At 39.6% G+C, this 23690-nt stretch overlaps 1 protein-coding gene across 3 annotated transcripts; it reads right to left on the reverse strand.

Annotated features, from left to right (window-relative positions):
* Nucleotides 1–1357: 1357 nt before the first annotated feature.
* LOC114249199 (uncharacterized) lies at nt 1358–23083 on the reverse strand. Of its 3 annotated transcripts, none has more exons than XM_089738171.1 (22): nt 22943–23083; nt 21516–21594; nt 20674–20816; nt 17914–18142; nt 16964–17237; nt 16392–16456; nt 15695–15842; nt 14308–14439; nt 13665–13751; nt 12523–12663; nt 11842–11979; nt 11320–11435; nt 10316–10433; nt 8895–9032; nt 8216–8354; nt 7458–7599; nt 7244–7384; nt 6166–6225; nt 4581–4637; nt 4034–4082; nt 3007–3059; nt 1358–2037 (listed from the first exon to the last, which is right to left on the reverse strand). In XM_089738171.1, exons 2-22 carry the CDS (start codon nt 21591–21593, stop codon nt 1945–1947), a joined length of 2541 nt encoding a protein of 846 aa, XP_089594297.1. In that variant the 5' UTR covers nt 21594; nt 22943–23083; the 3' UTR covers nt 1358–1944. The 3 variants fall into 3 exon arrangements, with proteins under 3 accessions (XP_089594297.1, XP_028038497.2, XP_089594298.1); XM_028182696.2 differs by lacking the exon at nt 22943–23083 and adding an exon at nt 22629–22765; XM_089738172.1 differs by lacking the exon at nt 22943–23083 and adding an exon at nt 22729–22805 and having other exon boundaries at nt 1370–2037.
* Nucleotides 23084–23690: the final 607 nt, after the last annotated feature.

The following is a 23690-nucleotide window of genomic DNA, read 5'->3' on the forward strand; positions in this document are numbered from 1 at the left end:
CGTGCTTTGCAGAATCTACCACTGGATCGGAAACGCGACCCACTGAGAAGATCCGGCGAGAAACTCTGTCTCTGTCTCTGTCGCTGTCTCTGAGGGTTAATTTACTCGTCGAGCCCTTCGTCGCAAGTCGACGGGTTCGACGAGAACGATGACCGGTGCTTGAGGTACCTAAAAGCACCGTTAGTGGATCGGGAGGATCCGTAATGACGAGTTTTGGGCGACATCGACTGTTTACCTTTCGGTCCGTAGGATCGGGAATGTTTTTAATATTGGTACTTAAGTCATGCTTATATACGTTGTGCTGGACAAGCGCGCAACGTCCATTGTGAAATGTTACGACTAAAGTCGTTGTGGTCTAAAGGAAGGTCGGGTCCATTCGTATCTAGCGATGCAACGGTGTTCGAATTCCGCAGGCGGGTACCGATTTTTCCAATTGTTCACGATTTACTTCCACGGTGAAGGAATAACATCGTGTAATAAAAATCAAAACAAATCATACTTTGCGTAATTACTGGTGGTAGGACCTCTTGTGAGTCCGCACGGGTAGGTACCACCACCCCGCCTATTTCTGCCCTGAAGTAGTAATGCGTTTCGGTTTGAAGGGTGGGGCAGTCATTGTAGCTATACTGAGGCCTTAGAGCTCATCTCAGTGAGTGGCGCATTTACGTTGTAGATATCTATGGGCTCCAGTAACACCAGTTACGGGAACCATCGATGTTCACTTTGTCCGTCACCCCGGCCTCCGAAGATCCCCGGGGTACCGTCGCCCTAATGATGTGCGACTCCCGATCTTTGATTGTCCGTCTCTCCAAGGACCACAACGGCACAACACTCATTGCGTTGGCTCTACGTCAGGACTATTGGGATTTATGTCTTCAAATTCCTTTTCATGCACGTTTTTTTGAACGATATTCACATCCTTACTATTGGTAACACTTGCGATTGCATGCAGCAGAGATGCGAATGTTGCGATGGATGTGTGGAGTAACGAGAATGGATGGAATACGGAATGAATATGTTAGAGGAAGTCTGAAAGTGGCGCCTGTGACAGAGAAGCTGAGAATTGCGCGTTTGGGATGCTATGGACATGTGATGAGACAAAATGACAATGAGGTTGGTAAGAGAGTGTTAACTATGAATGTGGAAGGATATAGAGGAAGAGGTAGATCTAAGAAGAAATCGATGGATGGAAAGACGATATGTGTAAGAGGGGAGTGAGCGAAGAAATTGTACATGAAGAGGAGTATGGAAGGAGAAAACATGTTGCGCCGACCCCAGGTGACTGGGAGAAGGGCAGGATAATGATGATGATGACTATTAGTAACACTTAAGGGTTTTTAGGACCGAATAAAAGTCGTTACATTTTAAATTTGATTTATTTACAGTTACAATTACTCAATATCACTAATATGTCTGACGATTAACTCGCGGCTTACCCGACCTATAGTGACCTCTACATTTGTATTAATTACACAGCAGTTGGTATTTTAAGTAAAAACTCAAAGTTTTAAAAGGTAAAATTATTACAGTTCAATACGGGGTTCCTTATCTCCAGTGTGTTCTACTGTAGCTACACAGGTTTGCAGAGCAAACTGGGACGTATTTGTATACGCTTTAAGGTTCAATCTCAAATGTCCTTAATCAACGACAAAAAGTCTATACTTGTGCGGACACAGACATTAAAATGATCTAAGCTGCTAATTAAAACGTCCGTTCGCGACGTACATTTTACGACGAGTAAATAAAGTAAGTTCAGTTTTTTTTATTTTAATATTTAATCGATTCGCGTTTTAGCTGGTTTTTGGCCACAAATGACGTCACACGTAGTTTAAGTTTAGTGGTCGACAAATGCAGGTTTAAGCCAATCTATCTTCAATCACAATAGAATTGTTCATGATTCAATTTGACAAATATTCCCCTCCCCACTGCCCCTGTGAGCCCCCGCTAGTCATTGACGGCCACCCAGCCACCGGCGCCCCCGGGCAGTTGCACTTGGATGAGCCGCACCACGTCACCGTTCTCATCGTTGGCCACGATCTGTGAGCACTCGGACTTTTTAATACGCTTTTATTAGCTTCAGACGTATGTATGTTTGTATGTAACGGAATCTTTGAACATGATTTTGATCCCCTTCAAAATCGTCGGATTAACTCGAAATTAGGTATACTTATTAAGGACCGATGACAATGCAATATTTAAAAAAAATTATAAAAAATTGAAATTCAACTAAAAATATGAAAAGTAAATAATAGTTTAAAGAAACGAACAAAATACGCTTTTATAGAAAATCCAACTATAAAATAGTAAATTAATTTTAATAAATTAATAAAACTGTTAGAGAATGCCTATGGCATTAAGTTCGCCTTTATACTGTCTGGTATATAAAGTTACAAATAAATATTTAAATTTGAATTAAAAATAGTGTAAGAAAAAATTATGTTATTGTAAAATAAGGGCAGAGTGCACTTTATCAGTTGTTATAAATATTTTATGAACAGATGAGAAGAAGGGTTATTTTTATAATAACCTGAAAAGCCCAACTCCACTATTTTTAATTCAAATTTAACAAAATTTATTTTCTATTTTTTAGTTGGATTTTTTATAAAAGCGTATTTTATTAGTTTTTTAAACTATTTTTTTTCATTGCCCTAGGCAGACGAGCATACGGCCCATCTGAAGGTTAGTGGTTACCGTCGCCCATGGACTTCAGCAATGCCAGGGGCAGAGCCAAGCCGCAGCCCAGGGCTATTCCGACCACCAACCACTGCACCACTGAGTGTTTGTTTGTAAAACGCAACTTTCGTTATGAGCTTAACAGGAGTCTATGGACATCAGAGAACTAGTACCACCAGTCACTTTGAGACAAGGGACCGAAGCCCTGATGTACACGGTCTATCATGACCCCGGGCGTTGCACAGTTTCCTGGACAGCCTGTTTGAGACTGCGACCTCATGTCTCAAGGCGACTTCACTCGTGAGTCCTTAATAAACAAACTCCGGTGGTTACCTGCGTCTGCTGCATATCCTGCGCGTCCAGCAGCTCGGCGGCCGGCGCCGTCTCTGCGGACGGACAGTTCTTACAATGTGCGTCCGAGCCGGACATGATCAAATTTAAATCGAAGCAAGCGTAATAATTCTATGCAATTATATCGAGAGGGCGAAAAGACTATTTGGTTTAAGAAAAAACTAATCTTCGTAATTCGATGTTTTTAATTAGGTTTGAAAAAAAAAGAGTAAGGAGCTGAATTTCTTTTTGTTATGATATTTTTTCCAAAGTTTCAAACATTAAATACCTCTGCTGTAAGCTTGCAAAAATGTCGTTTACTGGCGGTAGGAGGTCTGGTGTGTAATAAATCATTTGCATCGCTACTTGATGTGATTTAATAAAAAACAGTTTTTATTTATCGAGGGGTGGAAAGATATTTGGTTTAATTTTTTTTATTGCTTAGATAGATGGACGAGCTCACAGCCCATCTGGTGTTAAGTTGTTACTGGAGCCCATAGACATCCACAACGTAAATGCGCCACCCACCTTGAGATAGAAGTTCTAGGGTCTCAAGTATAGTTACGACGGCTGCCCCACCATTCTAACCGAAACGCATTACTGCTTCACAGCAGAAATAGGCAGGGCGGTGGTACCTACCCGTGCGGACTCACAAGAGGTCCTACCAACAGTAGATTTTGCTATGATATTTTATCCATATTTTTGAACTTTAAATAGCTCTGCTGCTAAACTTGCAAATATCTTATCACCCCTCGATATATAAAAACTGTTTTTTTATTAAATCATAATTATCTAGTGGCGATGCAAATGTTTATTACTATAACAGAGAATGTTTCAACCGTCAAATGAACTGCCCACCTGATGGTGAGTGTTCGTCACCCTTGGACGTCAGCAATGTTAGGGATAGAGCCAAGCCGCTGCCTAATGTAGGTGCCAGTGCGATAGCCTCAAATGACGTCACGCGTATTGAAATCCTACCCACAAAGTTCTCTGTTCTCGTTTTAATAATATGCACAGTGAGGAATCCTACCTGGCTGCTTCCCGCTCGCGTCCAGACTCAGCTCCTCGCTCTCGAAAAGCTGAAAAGAAATTCGAAACAGAAAGTAAGTTTCACACCGGACGCACACATGTTTGTATATATTACTGTGTGTACAACACCGTGTTGCATAGATTTACATTTGCAACATGTTGTTGTACATACAGGCATAGATTTGCAACAGGAGGCATAGATTTGCAGCACGAGGCATAGATTTGTAACACTTGGCTTAGATTTGCAACACGTGGCATTGCATTTCTACATGTGGCGTACATATATCGGTTCCAACGATGCGGATGTCGAAGCCACAGTCCTGTGAGCTGACTGCTGCGCCACAAGCTTTTTAAGCTGTTTCCTTTTACACGGGTGCAAGCGACTGCCGGCGCCAAAACGTGAGGTCGACGACTCAAAGCTACCAATCAACAATGCGTAATCCTATTTACTCTATATTACAATATTCAATCTCATTCCAATTCCATTCATTTCATTATTTTTTCCATTCATTCGGAGCGACGCATTAACGAAACATGTATTTACTTACAGTTTCATACTTTTTAGTTTCGAATGTCTGTACGTCGAGTATCTGCGTCGCCACGTTCTGTAAGCAAACAACACAGTGATGACCGCGGGCTCGGCGGGCCCGGGATACTCTCTGAGTTAAGAGTATTGCTAGATGCACGTTGCCATTTATGACGTCGCTCCTATTTTATTACATCTTTAAAGGATTAATAAGATACCTATTTAAAGGTACCAACTAGTCCTAGTTTGTTAAGACAAAATTATTTAAAGGTACCAACAAGTCTTAGTTTGTAAAGACAACACTATTTAAAGGTACCAATAAGCCCTGGTTTGTAAAGACAACACTATTTAAGGTTACCAATAAGTCCTAGTTTGCAAAGACAAAATGATTTAATGGTACCAACAAGTCTTAGTTTATAAAGACAACACTATTTAATGGTATCAACAAGTCCTAGTTAGTAAAGACAAAACTAGTTAATGGTACCAATAGGTCCTAGTTTGTAAAGACAAAATTATTTAATGATACCAACAAGTCCTAGTTTGTAAAGACAACACTATTTAATGGTACTAACAAGTCCTAGTTTGTAAAAACAACACTATTTAATGGTACCAACAAGTCCTAGTTTGTAAAGACAACACTATTTAATGGTACCAACAAGTCCTAGTTTGTAAAGACAACACTATTTAATGGTACCAACAAGTCCTAGTTTGTAAAGACAACACTATTTAAAGGTACTAACAAGTCCTAGTTTGTAAAGACAACACTATTTAATGGTACCAACAAGTCCTAGTTTGTAAAGACAACACTATTTAAAGGTACCAATAAGTCCTAGTCTGTAAACAGAAAAAAGTTCTAAGTTTGTTACTTGTTTGTCAAACGATTTTCTATTTGTTTTCTTTAGTAATATCTGGACTTAGGGTCGAATTTCAATCTCTAGTGCCATCTTTACAATAATGACGTCATATACTAGCTAGCGGCTACATTGTCTACAGATTAGCTCCAAATGACGTCACACACTCTAAAATTTCACGTGTAAATAAGAAAAATTAAAAACTACCCGCTTTATTAATGACTCAATTATAATAAATTCCAACGGTGTTTTTAGCAACATCTACATATAAAAACATATATAAATGTTTGTACGTTTTCTATTTGTTTCTAAGCCATATATCCGGTTGTCAGGAACCTTGGTGCACATATCGACTTGTGACTTACCATTACCAGTGTCAATGTAGGATATTTATAGTTTAATCTTCTATAATACAAGAAATCTTATCACCAGTAATTATAATTTGCGGGTTTTATTTTTATCACACGACTAGCTGTACCCGTCCGCTTCGTTGAGCATTTAAAATTAACATTATTATTTCTCAACCCCCACAAAGATTCTCATCATTAACGCCCCCGCAACTGGTGTAGGGAGTCCAACACTCATATAAATATGAGCCTATCCATTAAGTACATGTATTTTCTACATGGATACCAAGTTTCAAGTCAATCGGATGCATGGTTCAGTAGTTATAACGGAACATCCGGAAAAACCACTGTAGATTTATATATTAGTATAGATAGAATGTAATGTTCTATGATACGCATGTTTACTCACGCTAGTGTGCACCTTCGTGACCCTCGGCTGGTTCACAACTATGGACTCGGCCAGGTGACCCTAGAACAGAAGTCCGAGTACCCTTAGATTGAGGTCTTGAGCCGATATTAGGAAAAAAAATCGTATGTATAATTGGTAGGTACCACCACCCTGCCTATTTCTGCCGTGAAACAATAATGCGTTTCGGTTTGAAGCGTGGGGCAGCCGTTGTAGTTATACTGAGACCTTAGAACTCGTATCTCAAGGTCGGTGGCGGCATTTACTTTGTAGATGTCTATGGACTCCGGTAACAACTTAACATGAGTAAATATTTGAGACTTAGAATTCGTATCTTATAATGACTGGCAATAACAGCTATTATATGTATGTATGTATATCTATAAGTATATGTATATGTGATTGTGTATAGACAACATATACATATTATTATACTTATAGACTTACACATATACATATACCTTTTTTGTGTATGTATTCGTAACTTAATATAAATTTCATTGCACCTACCAGTATTTACTTGCACTACCTTTGGTTGACTGGTAGAGAATGCCTTAGGCATTAAGTCCGCCAAAGTAAATTTTACATGAAGTTCATGAAGTGTTATAAAAAAAAATAAAAAAAAGGTGTGTGTGTGTGTGCAAGTCACACACGGTAGAAGTGAAACTTCTAAAAAAATATAAATAATCGCATTGGTCAACCACTCCGCAGTGCAATGGAGCAGCCTCACCCTGGAGAAACCGCCTGCATGATCACGGTAACCCTACGCCAGGTAACTATGTAACTGTGTAACATCTCGTCACCGCGATTCAGAAATTGTTGAATTTACGTGCAGCGACATCTGTCGATAACAAACTAAATAGAAATAATTGTAAATCGTCTTTTATAGTATGAGGTAGCGCCCTCTGTGAATTGATATTTTAACTTCACGTTTCATTTTTTCGTTTCATCAAGTTTGAAATCGCAACGATTCTAAAGAAGTTTCACTTCGATAATATGGTTGATGTCTATGGGCTCCACGTCGGTTGGTACTGATCTCTGGTGGGATATAAGCGTGAGGAGGTATCTGATGCTGACTCACACTGGCGCTCATGTGCGCGTACAGCAGCTGCTTCCTCATGAAGCCGGCGCCGCAGGACAGGCACTCGTAGGGCTTCTTGTCGCTGTGCGTGAAGCGGTGCGTGTTGCGGTTGTCGCGCGTCGTGAACGTCTTGCCGCAGATCTGCAAGCGGACGCGGCCGTTAGCGTGGCGTGGCGTGGCGGGGCGGGGCGGGGCGGGGCGGGGCGTGACGTACCTCACACACGTAGGGCCGCTCGCCGGTGTGGATGCGCACGTGCTTTTTATAATGCTCGGGGTACACGAAGGAAGCGCCGCACGTGTCGCACTTCAGCGGGCGCTCGCCGGTGTGGGAAGCCTTGATGTGGTATTCCAGCAACCTGGCGCAACCGAGCAATGGGATGATATATATTTTTCATTGCCTTTTTAGGCAGACGAGCATACGGCCCACCTGATGGTGAGAGGTTACCGTCGCCCGTGGACTTCAGCAATGCCAGGGGCAGAGCCAAGCCGCTGCCTACCGCTTAATAGTCTCCGGACGTTACAACGAGTGAGCATGTCTCGCTGTTTGTCCGCGATGAACTACACAACTAATGTAGCGATTGGAGTAAAACTTCGCGCATTGTGTGCACGTATGTTCAATTTGAGTAATAGGACAGTATTTATCTCAATTTAAAATCATTGATTGAAAATTGTTTGTATATATTGTAAAGGTTTTAATTGACTAAAATTCACGGGTATACTAGCATACCTATAGGCGTGATCCTCAATAATGAGGGAACAACAATGAATGAAATAATATCTACTAGTGGTAGGACATCAGGTGAGTCCACACGGGTAGATACCACCCTGCCTATTTCTGCCGTGAAGTCGTTGTAACTACACTGAGACTTTAGAACTCATATCTCAAGGTAAGTGGCAGTATTTACAATGTCTATGGGCTCCAGTAAACTGCGGGCTGTGAACTTTAAGCTTGCATTACTGAAGTAGTAGTACCTCCTCCGCTTGAACCGCTTGGGGCAGTGCGCGCAGTGGTGGCGGCGCTCGTTGAGGTGCGTGGCGCGGCGGTGCGAGTCCAGGTTGGAGCGCTGCGAGAACGCCGCGCCGCACGTGTCGCACGAGAACGGACGCTCGCCTGCAGCGGTCCACGGGCACTCCGTCAGCGAGCGCAACTCAATATACACACTCGTTTAACGACAAAGTTTGTCACACAATGTGACTTGCGACGAGTCGTCCTGAGCCCCGGTGAGGATGGTTTGTGGACAGCTCTCAGAGCAGCAAAAAATTAATAACAGGTATCGTTCCGTATTCGTCAGTATCTAGTACGCATTAGTATACGTCAGTACCTAGTATACATACCCGTCGGTGCCTAGTCCTCACTAGCACACGTACTCCTCAGTACCTACTACGCGTACTCGCCAGTGCCTAGTCCGCAATAGTACGCGTACTCGTTCGTACCTAGAATACGTACTCGACAGTGCCTAGTCCGCACTAATACGCGTACTCATCAATACCTAGTACGCGTACTCGTCGGTACCTCGTCCGCACTAGTACGCGTACTCATCAGTACCTAATACACGTAATCATCAGTACCTAGTATGCGTACTCGTCAGTACCAAGTCCGCACTAGTACACGTTCGTGCTACAGTAACAGTATCACCGGGTAGTAGCGGACCTGTGTGCGTCCTCATGTGGTCCCTCACTTCGGCCCTCCTCGCGAACGCCTTCTCGCACACGCCGCACACGTACGGCTTCTCGCGGGAGTGGACGATGCCGTGCACCTCCAGGTTGTGCTGCGTGCCGAACGACTTGTCTGGAACGCGGACCGGGTGACGTCATTTGAGGCCAACTACCACTGGTTACTATGACTGGCCACATATGACGTCACGTTAATGAATTTTAATATTATCACAATTTACATATTTAACTAGCGACCCGCCCTCGCTTCGCTTCGGAACATTAAATGTTATTATTGATAGCTGAGTCCCGCGATGTTATGTCCCGTCGTACCGCGGGTGACGCCGCGGGGCGAAGCTAGTCTAAAAAAAGTAAAGCCTAAGTTACTCCTTATATCATCGGCTACCTATCAGTGAAAGTCCCGTCAAAATCGGTCCAGCCGTTCCAGACATTAGCCGGAACAAACAGACAGACAGACAAAAATTGTAAAAAATGCTATTTTGGTGTATGTACCGTATATATATATATATATTCATATGCATGTAGTACAGACGCTCCAATTTTATTTATATGTATAGATAATTTATAACGTAAATTACGAAAATCAAACTTGAGTTAAGATTGAGTTTCGATTTCATTTTCACCGGTTCAATTACAATTCATCATTATCATTCTCCTGCCCTTCTCCCAGTCACCTAGGGTCTCTGCAACATGTTTTCTCCTTCCATACTCTTGTATCATATACAATTTCTTCGCTCACTCCCCTCTTACTCATATCGCCTTTCACGCAATCCATCCATTTTTTCTTAGGTTTACCTCTTCCTCTATATCCTTCCACATTCATAGTTAACACTCTCTTACCGACCTCATTTTCATTTCGTCTCATCACATGTCTATACCATCTCAAACGCGCACTCCTCAGCTTCTCTGTCACAGGTGCCACTTTCAGACTTCCTCTAACACATTGATAAATTGAATAAATGTTTAAATTAAATTTTTAGTTATTGTTTTCTTTTCAAAATTATCATTTGGGCTATAATATGAAAGATGCTAAAAAAACCGATTTCGTTTTTTTCTTTCTTTTATTCTTCGCCATGGGGTAATATCAACTTACACAAAAATATTTTGGGGTAATAATTAAAAAAAGTTCCCCGACTGCTGCTCTAACAATATTCATTGCGTATTCTATCCATTGTCGTCACTCTACACATCCATCGCAACATTCGTATCTCTGCTGCATGCAATCGCCTTTCATCCGCAATTGTGGTCTTAAAAAAGGGTCTTTTTAGCCCATCCTTGATATCAAAAGGCACTATAGTTTCGTGGCAGTAACGAGCAGACTGTCGTTACGGACCGGGTCGACCATTAAGCAGACAACACTAGCCCACACTAGAACCCTCGACTTTGGAGTACACTCACTGCAGACTCCGCACACGAAGTCCTTGACGCTAGAGTGGGTCTTCTCGTGTTGGTTGAGGTTCTGCTGCGTGAAGAAGGACTTCTCGCACTGGCTGCAGCTGAAGGGGCGGGGGCGGTCCTGCGGGGGAGGGGGGCTTATAGGGACCAGTGTGACGTCATTTGTGATAACGCTACACTGACGCACGATTTTTTTTGTTATTGCTTAGATGAGTGGACGAGCTCACAGCCCACCTGGTGTTAAGTGGTTACAGGAGCCCATAGAATGCGCCACCGACCTTGAAATATAATTTCTAAGGTCTCAAGAATAGTTACAACGGCTGTCCCACCCTTGGATGGTGGTACCTATCTGTGCGGACTCACAAGAGGTCCTACCACCAGTAAATATTAGGCACATATGACGTCATACATTGCGATAGGCACTTGGCTTAGGATGAAGAATGTTAGATTACACATAACCTACTCTAATTATATATACATTATTACCCGTGTTAGCTGTTGATTGATTAATTCAACTATTAGCATTCAAAGTTATTATCGCATTCGATAAGAAATAAATGGATTTGCTGTTAAGTGATGAACACTCGAGTACAATAAACATTCTAGAAGATAACGCGACTGAATGCATTCCCAGCCGGGGGGACCGACAACGATTCGGTCCCCCCGCATAGCAGAACTCTGTTCACGAGTGCTCAAAGTGTGTTGATCGTAACTTTTTACTGGTGGTAGGGCCTCTTGTGAGCCCGCACGGGTAGGTCCCATCACGCTGCCTATTTCTGCCGTGAAGCAGTAATGCGTTTTGGTTTGAAGGGTGGGCAGCCGTTGTAACTGTACTTGAGACCTTAGAACTTATATCTCAAGGTGGGTGGCGCATTAACGTAGTAGATGTCTATGGGCTCCAGTAACCACTTACCACCAGGTGGGCTGTGAGCTCGTCCACCCATCTAAGCAATAAAAAAAAAGTAGCTGTATAGTGATCTGGCGCCGCTGTCCAGGGACACACTCACGGAGTGGATCTTGAGGTGCGCCTGCAGCGTGTACTTGGAGGCGAAGGTCTTCCCGCAGCGCGCGCAGCGGTGCGACCCGCCCGCCGCACGCGCCCGCGGCTTCAGGGAGTGCTCGGCTGGAAGGACACGCGGACTTAGTTAATCAACGGGGGGGCCTTAGGGAGGGGGGTTGGGGGGTCAACTTTCGACCTCGAATCCAGTGGGTCGTGAGTTCATTCTTTTTGAGATTTATAGAGCAATTTGACGTTCAGGACCGACAGTATCCAATTATCATCAAGTTTAATAATAATAAACACAATAGTGTGAGGGTGTCGTATGAGTCCCCACGGGTAGGTACCGCCACCCTTTCTATATCTCCCGCGCAGCAACGTCTTTCGGTTTGAAGGGTGCAACTAGTACTCGTGGAGTAAGTCTTGGAGGGGGGCGGCCCCCACCCGCCTGTTTCGGAGGGGGCGGCCCCCACCCGCCTGTTTCTGAAGAGGGGCGGCCCCCCGCCTATCTCGGAGGGGCGTGGACAGTCACCGAAGTGCGTGGTGTAGTCGGTCCTCCTGCGGAACATGGCGGCGCAGAGGCTGCAGATGTAGACGCGGGCGTCGTGCGCGCGCCGCATGTGGCTCATGGCCGCGTTGGGGTCGCTCGTGCTCTCCATTTTTTCATTTTCTAAAATATAACAAAAAGACATGGGTAATTGGAAAAAATTTTACATGCAACTACATTCCACTTTTTGGCGGGAACGCGAGGAGTGAAGTTGTGTGATTTGTTTTATTTTGTCTATTTAGTGTTTCTTCAGGATTAAATGTGTAATATCGGTGACTTATTAACTGTTTAGTATCTGTGAAAGTGCACAAATGTGGGGAAAATGAAACAAAGCCGCTGGACGTGACTTCTCGGTATCCTCAAGAAAGTCCACTGAAAAAGTCTCATTAAATGACCAGCATTTTACTAAGACTATATTTCATCTCATTTCATTTAATTTCACTCTATGTTATTATTTTTCATAAAAATAAGAATATAAATTAAAATAGGACTTGACCTAAAAGTCTTAGTTACCAGGTCATAAAATGCCTAAAAAAAAACAACTGCATCCAAACAGCTCTAAAGGCATAAATGTAACGCATTTATTTGATAAACAAAAAACCAGTTTAGTTGAAAACATTTGTAGGGGTCATCGGTCCGGGGTCGTGTCCGGGGGGAGTGCGGTACCTGGCTTGTCGCTGTTCCGGCACAGCAGACAGACGAAGAGCCCGTCCCGGTGCGCGATGGTGTCGGCGAGCCCGTCGGCGGCGCCGCGCACCGACTGCACGCGGTACATCTCCCCGCTCTCCACCTTGATGAACGCGCCGCCTGCATCCCAACGACAATCCATACATACCGTTGCATTAGCTACGAGTCCATAGACATCACCGCGTGAATGCCACCAGCCGTCTTGGAAACGTAATAAGGTGAAAGTAATAATTATGCTATATAGGGGAAGATCACTTAGCAGCTTACTTATAAACTAAATCTTTCACTCATTCGGTCACTCACTCTAAAACTATACTGTTCACTCATTCATTCGCTTACATACCAACTCATTCATTCTTTTACTCAATAACTAGGAGTACCATTAAGTCATTCACTCACTCACGGAACCACTCAGACATTCATTCGCTCACTCACACTGAATCTTTTCGGTAGGCAGCGGCTTGGCTCTGCCCCTGGCATTGCTGCAGTCCATGGGCGACGGTAACCACTCATCATCAGGTGGGCCGTATGCTCGTCGCCTACAAGGGCAACAAAAAAAATAGTTAAAAAAACTAAAAAAATACGATTTTATAGAAATCCAACTAAAAAATAGAAAATAAATTTTAATAAATTTGAATTAATAATAGTGTAAGAAAAAATGATTATATTGTAAAAAAGCGTGGGGTGCTTTTCAGGATATTATCAAAATAACCCTTCTACTCATATCTGTTCATAAAATGTTTATAACTACGGGTACCATGCACACCACGCATTTTTTACAATAAAATATTTTTTCTTGCACTACATTAAATTCAAATTTATTAATTTTTTTTTTCTATTTTTTAGTTGGATTTCAATTTTTTTTTAATGTTGAATTGTCATCGGTCCTTCTAAAGTAGAACAAATTTCGAGTTAATCCAACGTTTTGAAGGGGGTCAAAATCATGTTCAAAGATTCCGTTACAAGCTACGTCTGAAGCTAATAAAAGTGTATTAATAAAAACCTTTCACTCATTCATTCACCTACACACACACAAAACCATTCACTCAGTCATTCACTCCCTCACCGAACCACTCAGTCATTCACTCAGTTACTGGCTTGCCCGAAGGCGGACGACTTACCTTGCTCCCTCGCGGCCGCTATGATGGCGTTGGCGGTCTCCTCGTCCCCGGAGACCTGCAGCTCTATCTGCGACTCCTCGTTGGAATCTGTCGACGATACAACTGGACACTACACAACCAGGTCACACATACAGTGCATGATGTCCACGGACCTCGACAGCCACTTAGCAATTAGAAAAGTCACGGAATCGTCCACCTATATACGCCACGTATACTGGTGGTAGGAACTCTTGTGAGTCCGCACGGGTAGGTACCACCGCCCTGCCTATTAGTAATGTGTTTCGGTTTGAAGGGTGGGGCAGCCGTTGTACTGTAAAAACTGATATGAGACCTTAGAACTCATATCTCGAGATGGGTGGCGGCATTTACGTTGTAGATGTCTATGGGCTCCGGTAAAACCATTTAACACCAGGTGGGCTGTGAGCTCGTCCACCCATCTATGCAATAAATAAAAAATTCTATAAGATATGATTATGTTTGTGTGGAAAGGTCAAACGAAGAGTCCTCTGCGGTAGACGTCTCTGTCATTGCTGATGTCCATGGGCGACGCTGTTCAATCGTCTTCGGATGGACTACACACTAAGCTCTACAAAGGCAACAAGCCAGGGATGCATATATATAGTGATCTGTGACGTCACGGCACCTTGCCCATCGCGTTCGTCGCGGGCGTCGCCCTCGGGCAGCATCAGGGATATCTCGTTGCCATCGTACATGAACTTCTGGCCGCTCATCATCCTCAGTATGGATGAGTTGTCTCCGTTCAGTACGATTGTTTCTGCGGGGACAAATTTTTGTTGTATCAATATATCTATTAAGCTGAATTAACTTAATAGGTGTATGGCTCTAATAAAGAATAAAAAAAAATGTCTATTACAGTATATTGGAGGGAATAGAAACTAGAGTTAGAATAGGGACAAATCTGGGATGTCACGATACTTTTGTTGAGTTGTTAGAGATTTAACTTTGCTGAACTAAAAATTACTTTAATTTAGTGTTTAAGAATATTAAATAGTTTAATTAGTCAACAAAGTAGTTAACAGTCAACAAAGTTTTGTAACTCATTAAATATATTAAAAAGTTAATTACCTAAAGTTAGGTACTTCTCTACCTAACAACTAAATAGTGCCAGCCCTATCGAAAAACTCTTTTTTTCCCCATACGTAGCCTGATTCACTCCATAGCCAAGATGAATAGGGTCAAGCCGGTATTTTTCAGTTTTTGTGTATGCATGCATTTGTAAATACGATGCATTTGTAATGAGCAATGCATCGTATTTAAAAATTTAAGCCTCTGGGACCATTTTAATTTCAATTTTATTATTACCCTAAGAAAAACCATTGAAGATTTGTGTTGGATTTGGAAAGGGTCCCGATTCCCCCCATCTACGGTATCATAATATCATAAATATACCATATCATAAATATATTTTAATAATCATTTTGATTTCAATGTTACTTCTATTCATTGCACGTAAAAGAAAGTAAGGCTTATAATTTTTTATGGTAACAATACACATTGTTCAAATAAATATATCTGTTGCTTCATCATTGATAAATCCAATACCAGTATTATTGTAGTCATTATTAACACTTGACAAATACCATCATGCCGGGTTCAGTGGGAAATGTGAACAGCCTAGTTAACTTAACATCCGGTAAACTTCTATTCTGTGTTTAATCCTAGATGCTCTCAGAAGATCCAGTCTGCTAGTACTGTGAGGAGGGGAAGGATTCCCTCTTCACAGACCCTGTAGTTCCTTAGGCAGAAAAATATATTTATTGCTCGGTGAACACATTTTCTGCTCTGACAGTCCAAAAGATAGGGAAAGTAGTCAAATTCATACTAACATTGTGTGGACAAATACATTTAAAAGTATCGGACAAGTACAGCAGATGTGAATCGCAGTGACAGGTAGGTTCAATATCCCACCACCTTATGGTATTAAAATAATAACATATTTTAACACATTCAACTGCATCAAGAGACAAGCAAGACAAAGACACTTGGGCCCCGGGACAGCAACAACTCACGAGCTTCCTCCTCTTCGTTCCCACTGTCCAGTATCTCGACCTTCCCCACGATGATGTTGTTCCTGTCGCACTCCTCATTGCTCGGGTCTAGAGATTGCAGTATGTCCACGTTCAAGTATTCCTGCTCCGCTGGCTGGCTCGGTATGTTCTGTAAACAAAGCTCTCCTTTCAGTTTCTACACAATAATTGTTTGACAATGTTAATATCGACAACACATTATTGGCTAGAATTGTTTTTGTATGTGTACCGGGAAATACAGATAGAAAAATGCAATGAGTTTTTGGAACGAAGTTCCTTATGGGACGATGCGGAGGGGTACCTTAACCGGGAAAAAACGTCCGTAACGTAAGATTTTTATTAGCAATGCACACAGTGTACGACTTAACTTTGTAATAACGTACAAAAAATAACATATTTTTATTAAATTAAAGTACTTTTTTTATAATTTTTTTTATCAATAAAAAAATAATAATAATAAATGTATCCCTGAATAATTATTTTCTTTATAACTCGAATAGAACTTAAAATTAATATTTTTATAATAGAGAACTTCGTTCCTATCCGGTGATCCGGTTTTTTTTTGTGATGATTACATGGCACATCGGGTAATCAAATAAAAATGTTTACACTGACCAGGACTACAACCCAGACACTGTGAGTTCAGTGCTCAGAAATCACTAGAATTCTATTACAATACCTTGAATCCTTGCACTTCAAACACTAGTTTTCCATTAGACGATGGTACCACGGACACAGCAAAATCTGAGGAAGCAATTTACATTTATGTGTTAACATATCGTCTTCTCGCATTAAAACTGTATAATCTCAAAACTTACTAATGTTACACGAGAATGTTTTAAAGGTTGAACATGTGATATTTTTAATATTAATCGTCTTTGCAACATTTTTATTTTTTATTTTTTACCAGTTTTACAAGAGAATGTTTTAAAGGTTTAGCATGTGATATTTTTAATATTAATCATCTTTGCAACATTTATTTTTTATCATTAACATTATCTGTCTTTTAAAGTAAGATAAAATTATGTATTAATTTTGTTAATAGTAGTCAAAATATAGGTAAACTAAAAAAAAAAACTAAAACTAAACTACGCTCTTTTGACAGTATTCATGAGTAAAATACTGGTGATACCAAATGATTTTCCACATATTAACTCAATTTCGAATATTTTTAGAAATTGTACACTTCTAATGCGATAAGACGAATTATAAGTTTCTTCGGTGAACAGTGGTTATTGACTGTGACATTACCCTCGTCGATCTCCATGGCGTCCTCGTCAGCGTCATTGGTCTCATCGACATGGGCATCAGCAAGTTCAGCGCTTGTCTCACTCTTGCTGAATATCTCTTTGGTGCCGTCTTTAGTGATCAAATATTTTTTTAGATCGTCTTCGTCTGTCGTTTCCGGTTTCTGGAGGAACTTCGTGAGTGTTGCCAGCACGTCGGGCTTTTCTGGAGCTTCCGGCTGCCTGACTGCCGGTGATGGTAGTGAATTGATCGTTACTTTCGGTAAGCCTGCTTTAAACTGTAACACAAGAACATAAAATACATTAGGACGTCGGATATGATCAAAGATATTAATTACAGGGTGCAAAGATGATTTAAAGTAAAAAAAATTTTTTTTATGCGTATTGAATAATACTGGAACGTGATATTTTTAATACGCTTTTATTAGCTTCAGACGTATGTATGTTTGTAACGGAATCTTTGAACATGATTTTGACCCCCTTCAAAACGCCGGATCAACTCGAAATTTGGTATACTTATTAGGGACCGATGACAATTCAATACCAAAAAACAATTGAAAAAGCTGAAATTCAACTAAAAAATTGAAAATAAATTGTAATAAATTTGAATTCAAAATAGTGTAAGAAAAAGCACTCCACGCTTTTTTTTACAATAAAATCATTTTTTCTAACAAATTTTTAAAATTAATTTTTTATTTTCTAGTTGGATTTTCTATAAAAGCGTATTTTGTTAGTTTTTTTAATCTATTATTTATTTAATTAAGTTCTTAAGATAAGTACACAAGCTCACAGCTCACCCGGTGCTTAATGAAGCTTGCTAGTGTGACGGCTATACTAGGTACATATAATGTGAATGTACCATCAATGATGACTTTATTATCAAATTCGTTAAGAATAAATCCGGGTCGCTTAGCGTTAAATGGGTTGTAAGTTGATCTCTCTCATAAAACTCACCTTATCAGTCAATAAATGTGATCTATTCCCAACTTTTAATAGCTCAACCGATGTTAACGGTCTTAATTTTGATGCTGGCAACACTATCCTTCCGATCTTCGGTGTTGCCGCAATTGGCGTATTACTTTTAGTTTTACTGACATCTGTTTCGTACGTAGCATAGTTAATGTTGTGACTTTGAATCGAGGTTTTGAATTGATTTATTAAATCTGCTTTCATTGACTGTAAGCTGTAATGAAAACACATATTTAGATATAAAAAAGTCCCTCTGAAATCTGTTAAAAAGATAACTACATATTATCTATATATATATAAATGAATTGCTGTTCGTTAGTCTCGCTAAAAGTCGAGAACGGCTGGACCGATTTGGCTAATTTTGGTCTTGAATTATTTATGGAAGTCCAGAGAAGGTTTAAAAGGTAGATAAATATGAAAATGATCAGAATTAAATAAAAATAACAATTTTGTATTTCCTTTGATCTGTCTCCCGTTGGACGGATTCCTTTTGTTTCTTTTAAGTTTATTTTATACAAAAGTTTAGGTCTTTTATTTATCGATTGAGGCACAACGAAGTCTGCCGGGTCAGCTAGTCTTATTTAAAGATGTTTGATTGGACCGAATATATGTAATCTTATTCTTATAAATACACTTGCAGTTTACTGTCAATGCAAAAATCTCATAATCCCAAGCCGGCAACTGGGTGAAATAGCTTTCCTTCTATTTGCATTAGATGTGCGAATCAAGTGATGGCAAGTTAAGACCAGTGCAAGCCCATTTTATATTCAAATAATATTAATGCCAATCGTGTATTTATTTGCGTTGTTACTGGTGGTAGGACCTCTTGTGAGTCCGCGCGGGTGGGTACCACCACCCTGCCTATTTCTGCCGTGAAGCAGTAATGCGTTTCGGTTTGAAGGGTGGAGCAGCCGTTGTAACTATACTTGAGATCTTAGAACTTGTATCTCAAGGTGGGTGGCGCATTTACGTTGTGGATGGGCTCCAGTAACCACTTAACACCAGGTGGGCTGTGAGCTCGTCCACCCATCTAAGCAATAAAAAAAAATAAAAAAAAATAAGGAATCATTGTACTCAGAGATTTATTTATTAATACCACTATTTTAAAATAGATAGACTATATTTGAAAATGGTTGTACTAATTCAGCAGAATGTCTAACACCCGTATCTTTAGTCGTTTACACGAGCTTAACTCGACTCGACTCAACCTCCAACGCGCGTTTTGGTATGATTAGTCGTAAAAATAAACTCCACTCAAACGTCCTTGGAAAAATTTCCTAACCGGAGTGAAGTAAGCGAACTGTCAAGTTAAGGTACGTCGCGACGTACCTTGAACGTTCCTCAAGGCTGGTTTTCTATCAATGTCCAAATAGTATATGGACCGCAAATGGAAATATATGATATTGTTGTGCAATAGCCTGGATCTGTGCATGATTCCCGCATATTTTGATAATTTAAGTTTGATAATATTTATTAATAAAGTAAATAGTTCGAGGTTAGACATTTGAAACTCTTTATTTTATTTACCTACATAAGAGACATATTTTGCTTACTACCTGATAAATAAAGTCAATGCGATTATAAGTTTTATTTATATAATAATAAACTGGTGGTTGTGGAAAAGCACTTCAACAACACGATGCAATCAAAATCACACAAAAGCGGCGAATAAAAATACAAAGCGGGATAGGAAATCTAAAATAATAATAGGTTAGAAAATAAATAATACACTTTCAGATTTAGCGCACGCACACATATTGACGAATAACTCAGCAACCAAAACATTAAACAAGTTCATCTAGTGTCAAACAGACAGCGGCAGCTTGACTTTGACATTAAACAATGACCATAGACTACAGAACTCTATTGGTTTGATGCTAGCTTGATCAAATTTTCATCATTATTACCTCACTCGAGGACAGTTGAGGAATATTGTAATGGTCGACTAAAAATACCAAACTCGAGTAAGTTTCGAGGGAATGCTCGAGCATCATCGGATGAGTTAAGAGTGGAGGACTATTTTACGAAACGTCTAAAGATACGGGCATAAGTCTATTTAGTGAATATGGCATTAACTGAATCCATCTTACTTAAGAAAGCACAACAAACATTTCAACATGAAGCAAGAATTATGTGTAAGAAATAAGTAAATACAGTAAATATGTAAAATATGTTAAAAAAACTCCTTTTTTTTCCTACCTATGCTGATAGCCTTAGGGGCTATCAGCCTTATTTCAGCGTAACCCTAATGTTTGTAGGTGAGCTCACGGGGCTCAAACCTGATGACGTTGCTAACACGAACCCTAGCAAGAGCCGTGCTTCGCAGAATCTGCCACCGGATCGGAAACGCGACCCACTGAGAAGATCCGGCGAGAAACTCAGTGGGCTGTGTCTGAGAGTTAATTTACTCGTCGAGCCCTTCGTCGCAAGCGACGGGTTGGACGAGAACGGTGACCGGTGCTTGAAGTACCTAGAAGCACCGTTAGTGGATCGGGAGGATCCGAGATGACGTGTTTTGGGCGACGTCGACTGCTTTCCATTCTGTCCGCAGGATCGGGAATGTAGTTACCGGCGGCCACGATGAGAGGGTTCTCGTGTCGTGCCGCTTTATCGAAGTGGGCAAAACTCTCCACGAGACAGGCAGTGCCTAGTGTGGAGAGTTTTTAGGAAACTGTTATGTGTAAATGTTTTCAAGGTTTTCCTTTTCAATTATTATTATTTATTATAGAAATTTCAATATTTTACCTGACTTGAGTGAAATCATACTCCGAGCAACTTTTGTAGCACTTCTTGCAAACGATTTGTGAGTGCACAGCATTTTCTTTTAGATCTTTCTCTAAGATTTCACTGACTACTTCGTGTAATTTCTTTCCTGATTTCAATGTGTTCTGTAATTAATTAATTGATTCACTTCTATATTTCCATAATGGTTATGTATTTCTGAATGGATATCAGTCGATACCAGGTATCCTATGCTTTAGTCAATATCAATGACCATGAAACTGACATGAGCTTATTGATACTGTACTCTGGAATATATTGGAACAAAGGTAATTTTTTAAGGGAATTGAAAAAGTCTTAAATAAACATGTAGGCTGAAATCTAGTTGTTTCAATTTTCACACCAACAAAATTGATAATGATACTGAAATATAATACACTTTAGCCACATGTTGAATGCTGCTTCAATTATACATATATAGTATTTGCTAAAAACGAAAAGCTAGAAAACTATTAAATTAGGTACGAACTGGTGAATTATAATGGATATATTGATATTATGAAATGAAATGTTACTTTGATTTAATATTTGACGCAGTCTAACCGTAACGTAAAAAAACCCCTTGGTGCACTCGTGCAACGGTATAGTCCTAGTATTATAATATAATAAATAAATGTAAAAGATGATGTTTGTATTGATGTTCCCTCTGAAAAGGCTGGACTGATTTTGATGAAATTTTCAGGAAAACAGTAGATTAGCCTAACAGGTGTTTCTGTAAAGTTTGCCAGCACTAAGACCAAGTTCAAGCAAAGATCGGCCAGCAAAGCACGACAGGTTTAACTAGTTATAAATATATATTTACTTACATGTTCCCCAAACAGATTGGTAGCATTCCGTAAAGATATACTGCTTTGACTGTTGCATAAAAAACAACAGCTGCTCATTCTGAAATACAATATGTATGATTGTTTTTTTTTTATTGCTTAGATGGGTGGACGAGCTCACAGCCCACCTGGTGTTAAGTGGTTACTGGAGCCCATAGACATCTACAACGTAAATGCGCCACCCACCTTGAGATATAAGTTCTAAGATCTCAGTATAGTTACAACGGCTGCCCTACCCTTCAAACTGAAACGCATTACTGCTTCACGGCAGAAATAGGCAGGGCGGTGGTACCTACCGGCACCGACTCAAGAGGTCCTACCACCAGTAAAAATACAGATTGCGAAAGCACTTTGTAACACAGAAAGTATTTGGTAACACTGGCTGGTAGCTGGTAACAATAGCTAACAGTTTAAATGCAAGCATTGTTGATGACAGTCACAAAGTTAGTACATTAATTTTGTTGATGAATCAATTATTTTGTTTGATAATGTTTAATTCAGTTATTTATTTGTTAAATATTGCAAACTAGACAATGTTAATTTGCAGTAACCCGTGTACCAAAATACTAAATAGGGATTTATTTTAAAATGACTTTGTTTTTTTTAAATACTGCATATAGCATACATACTTTTTAGTTTCGATGTATTTTACAAATTGAAAGAAAAAACGTACGTAAGGTAAATATCGGACGCCTGTAGATTAGAATCAGTTTGACGGCGTTTCATAGTTTAAACATTATTGATAAATTTTATAAACAAATTATGAACAAATAGGTTTGTGTTCCTGATTCTTCTTTTCTTTTGCGGGCCTACTGGAAGAGATTTCAACATGAAATAAGTAGTGCCCTTTTACTCTGTATCCTTATTGTCGTGTTTTTTCTAACAGCTGTGTGTACCAAGTATATTAAATAAATAAATAAATAAATATGCGATTTTATGACGTGAAGTTTGTTTGGGTTTTGATTTCTTCCAGAAATAGCCTAGTATTTGAAGTAGCATTATCTAGTGAAAGTGTTCGTGTTATATTATGTTATTAATATTAATGTGAGTATTAAGTCGCGTTAGTTAGATGAATGTTGCCGAAGAACAACTTACACAATCATAACATAGGAAAGATATTAATTCATCCATTTTTGGATATGTTTTAAATTATATAATGGCTTTAATTATTACAATAGTTCATAATAATTCAGACCTTATAACACTTTTGTTTACAATGTTATCAATTTGACACTTTTCGAAACTGTGTACCACCATACGCAAAATAAAAATCACTTTTCAACAACGAATTGTTTATCAGTTTTATCAATGAAAAATATAATTATGGCGGTGAATATTCACATATACACAGTAATAAATAAGCATTATTTTATAATATTAATGTATTGAAGAACTGAGATCAGGTTTACCTTAATTATTTTTTATGCTTCATAAATTTAGATAAGTTTTTTAACAAATTTTGAAGGTTTTCGGCTGATTTTCACAAAATATGTTGTCAGCAATGGGTACGACAAGCAGCCACCATTACGTGTTTGATGATTACAAATCTTCCCGTATGTGGCGCTAGGTGCACGACGATTTTCCGTCTTTTACTTTTCTTTTATTGAAGAAATAAGACTGTACATGTAGGAATTTTGAACGAACTATTAACTAAAATCAATGTTAAAAGATGGATTGTTAGTTTAATACACCGAAAGTAGTACAAATTTGATTTCATATATACTAAAGTGTACTGGCTGTACAATTTCACTACCTTTTGCCTAACATAATCAAAATCGATTTGATAGAAATGGCGGGAAATATGTACGATTTAACATTTAGTAAAAAGACAGTTTTTAAATTATTTGAGTGTACAGAAAGCGCATTTCAATCCTTAAACACTAAATAAATTGAAAAGGTATGTATATTTTTTTAAATTTAGGTTTTCGTTGAGGTTCTTATTTTTTTGTGCGTGTTTATGTAGGATTTTACAGATTTATTAATTTATCGTTGGTTGGCAATAGCCTTTGTAGCGCGTAAATAATGCAATACACCGGCGCAGTATCAGAACGATTTAGATAGTATTCTTTTAATTTACCTACATATTTCATTACGGAAATTATACAACGTTGAAAGATTTGGCAGATTTCGGATCATTTGCGTTGTATATATAGTACA

This window comes from Bombyx mandarina, chromosome 24 (assembly GCF_030267445.1).
Source record: "Bombyx mandarina strain Sakado chromosome 24, ASM3026744v2".
Lineage (NCBI taxonomy): Eukaryota > Metazoa > Arthropoda > Insecta > Lepidoptera > Bombycidae > Bombyx > Bombyx mandarina.

Bases quoted from the DNA above. Each gene is read 5' to 3' on its own strand.
- LOC114249199 (XM_089738172.1), bottom strand. From the start codon at position 22,790: ATGGTGGTACACAGTTTCGAAAAGTGTCAAATTGATAACATTGTAAAC. The intron at 12,664-13,664 runs GTAAGTCGTCCG...GTTGGGATGCAG, and splicing joins AGCGGCCGCGAGGGAGCAAG to GCGGCGCGTTCATCAAGGTG. The intron at 6,226-7,243 runs GTGAGTCAGCAT...CTTCTGTTCTAG, and splicing joins ACGCGCACATGAGCGCCAGT to GGTCACCTGGCCGAGTCCAT.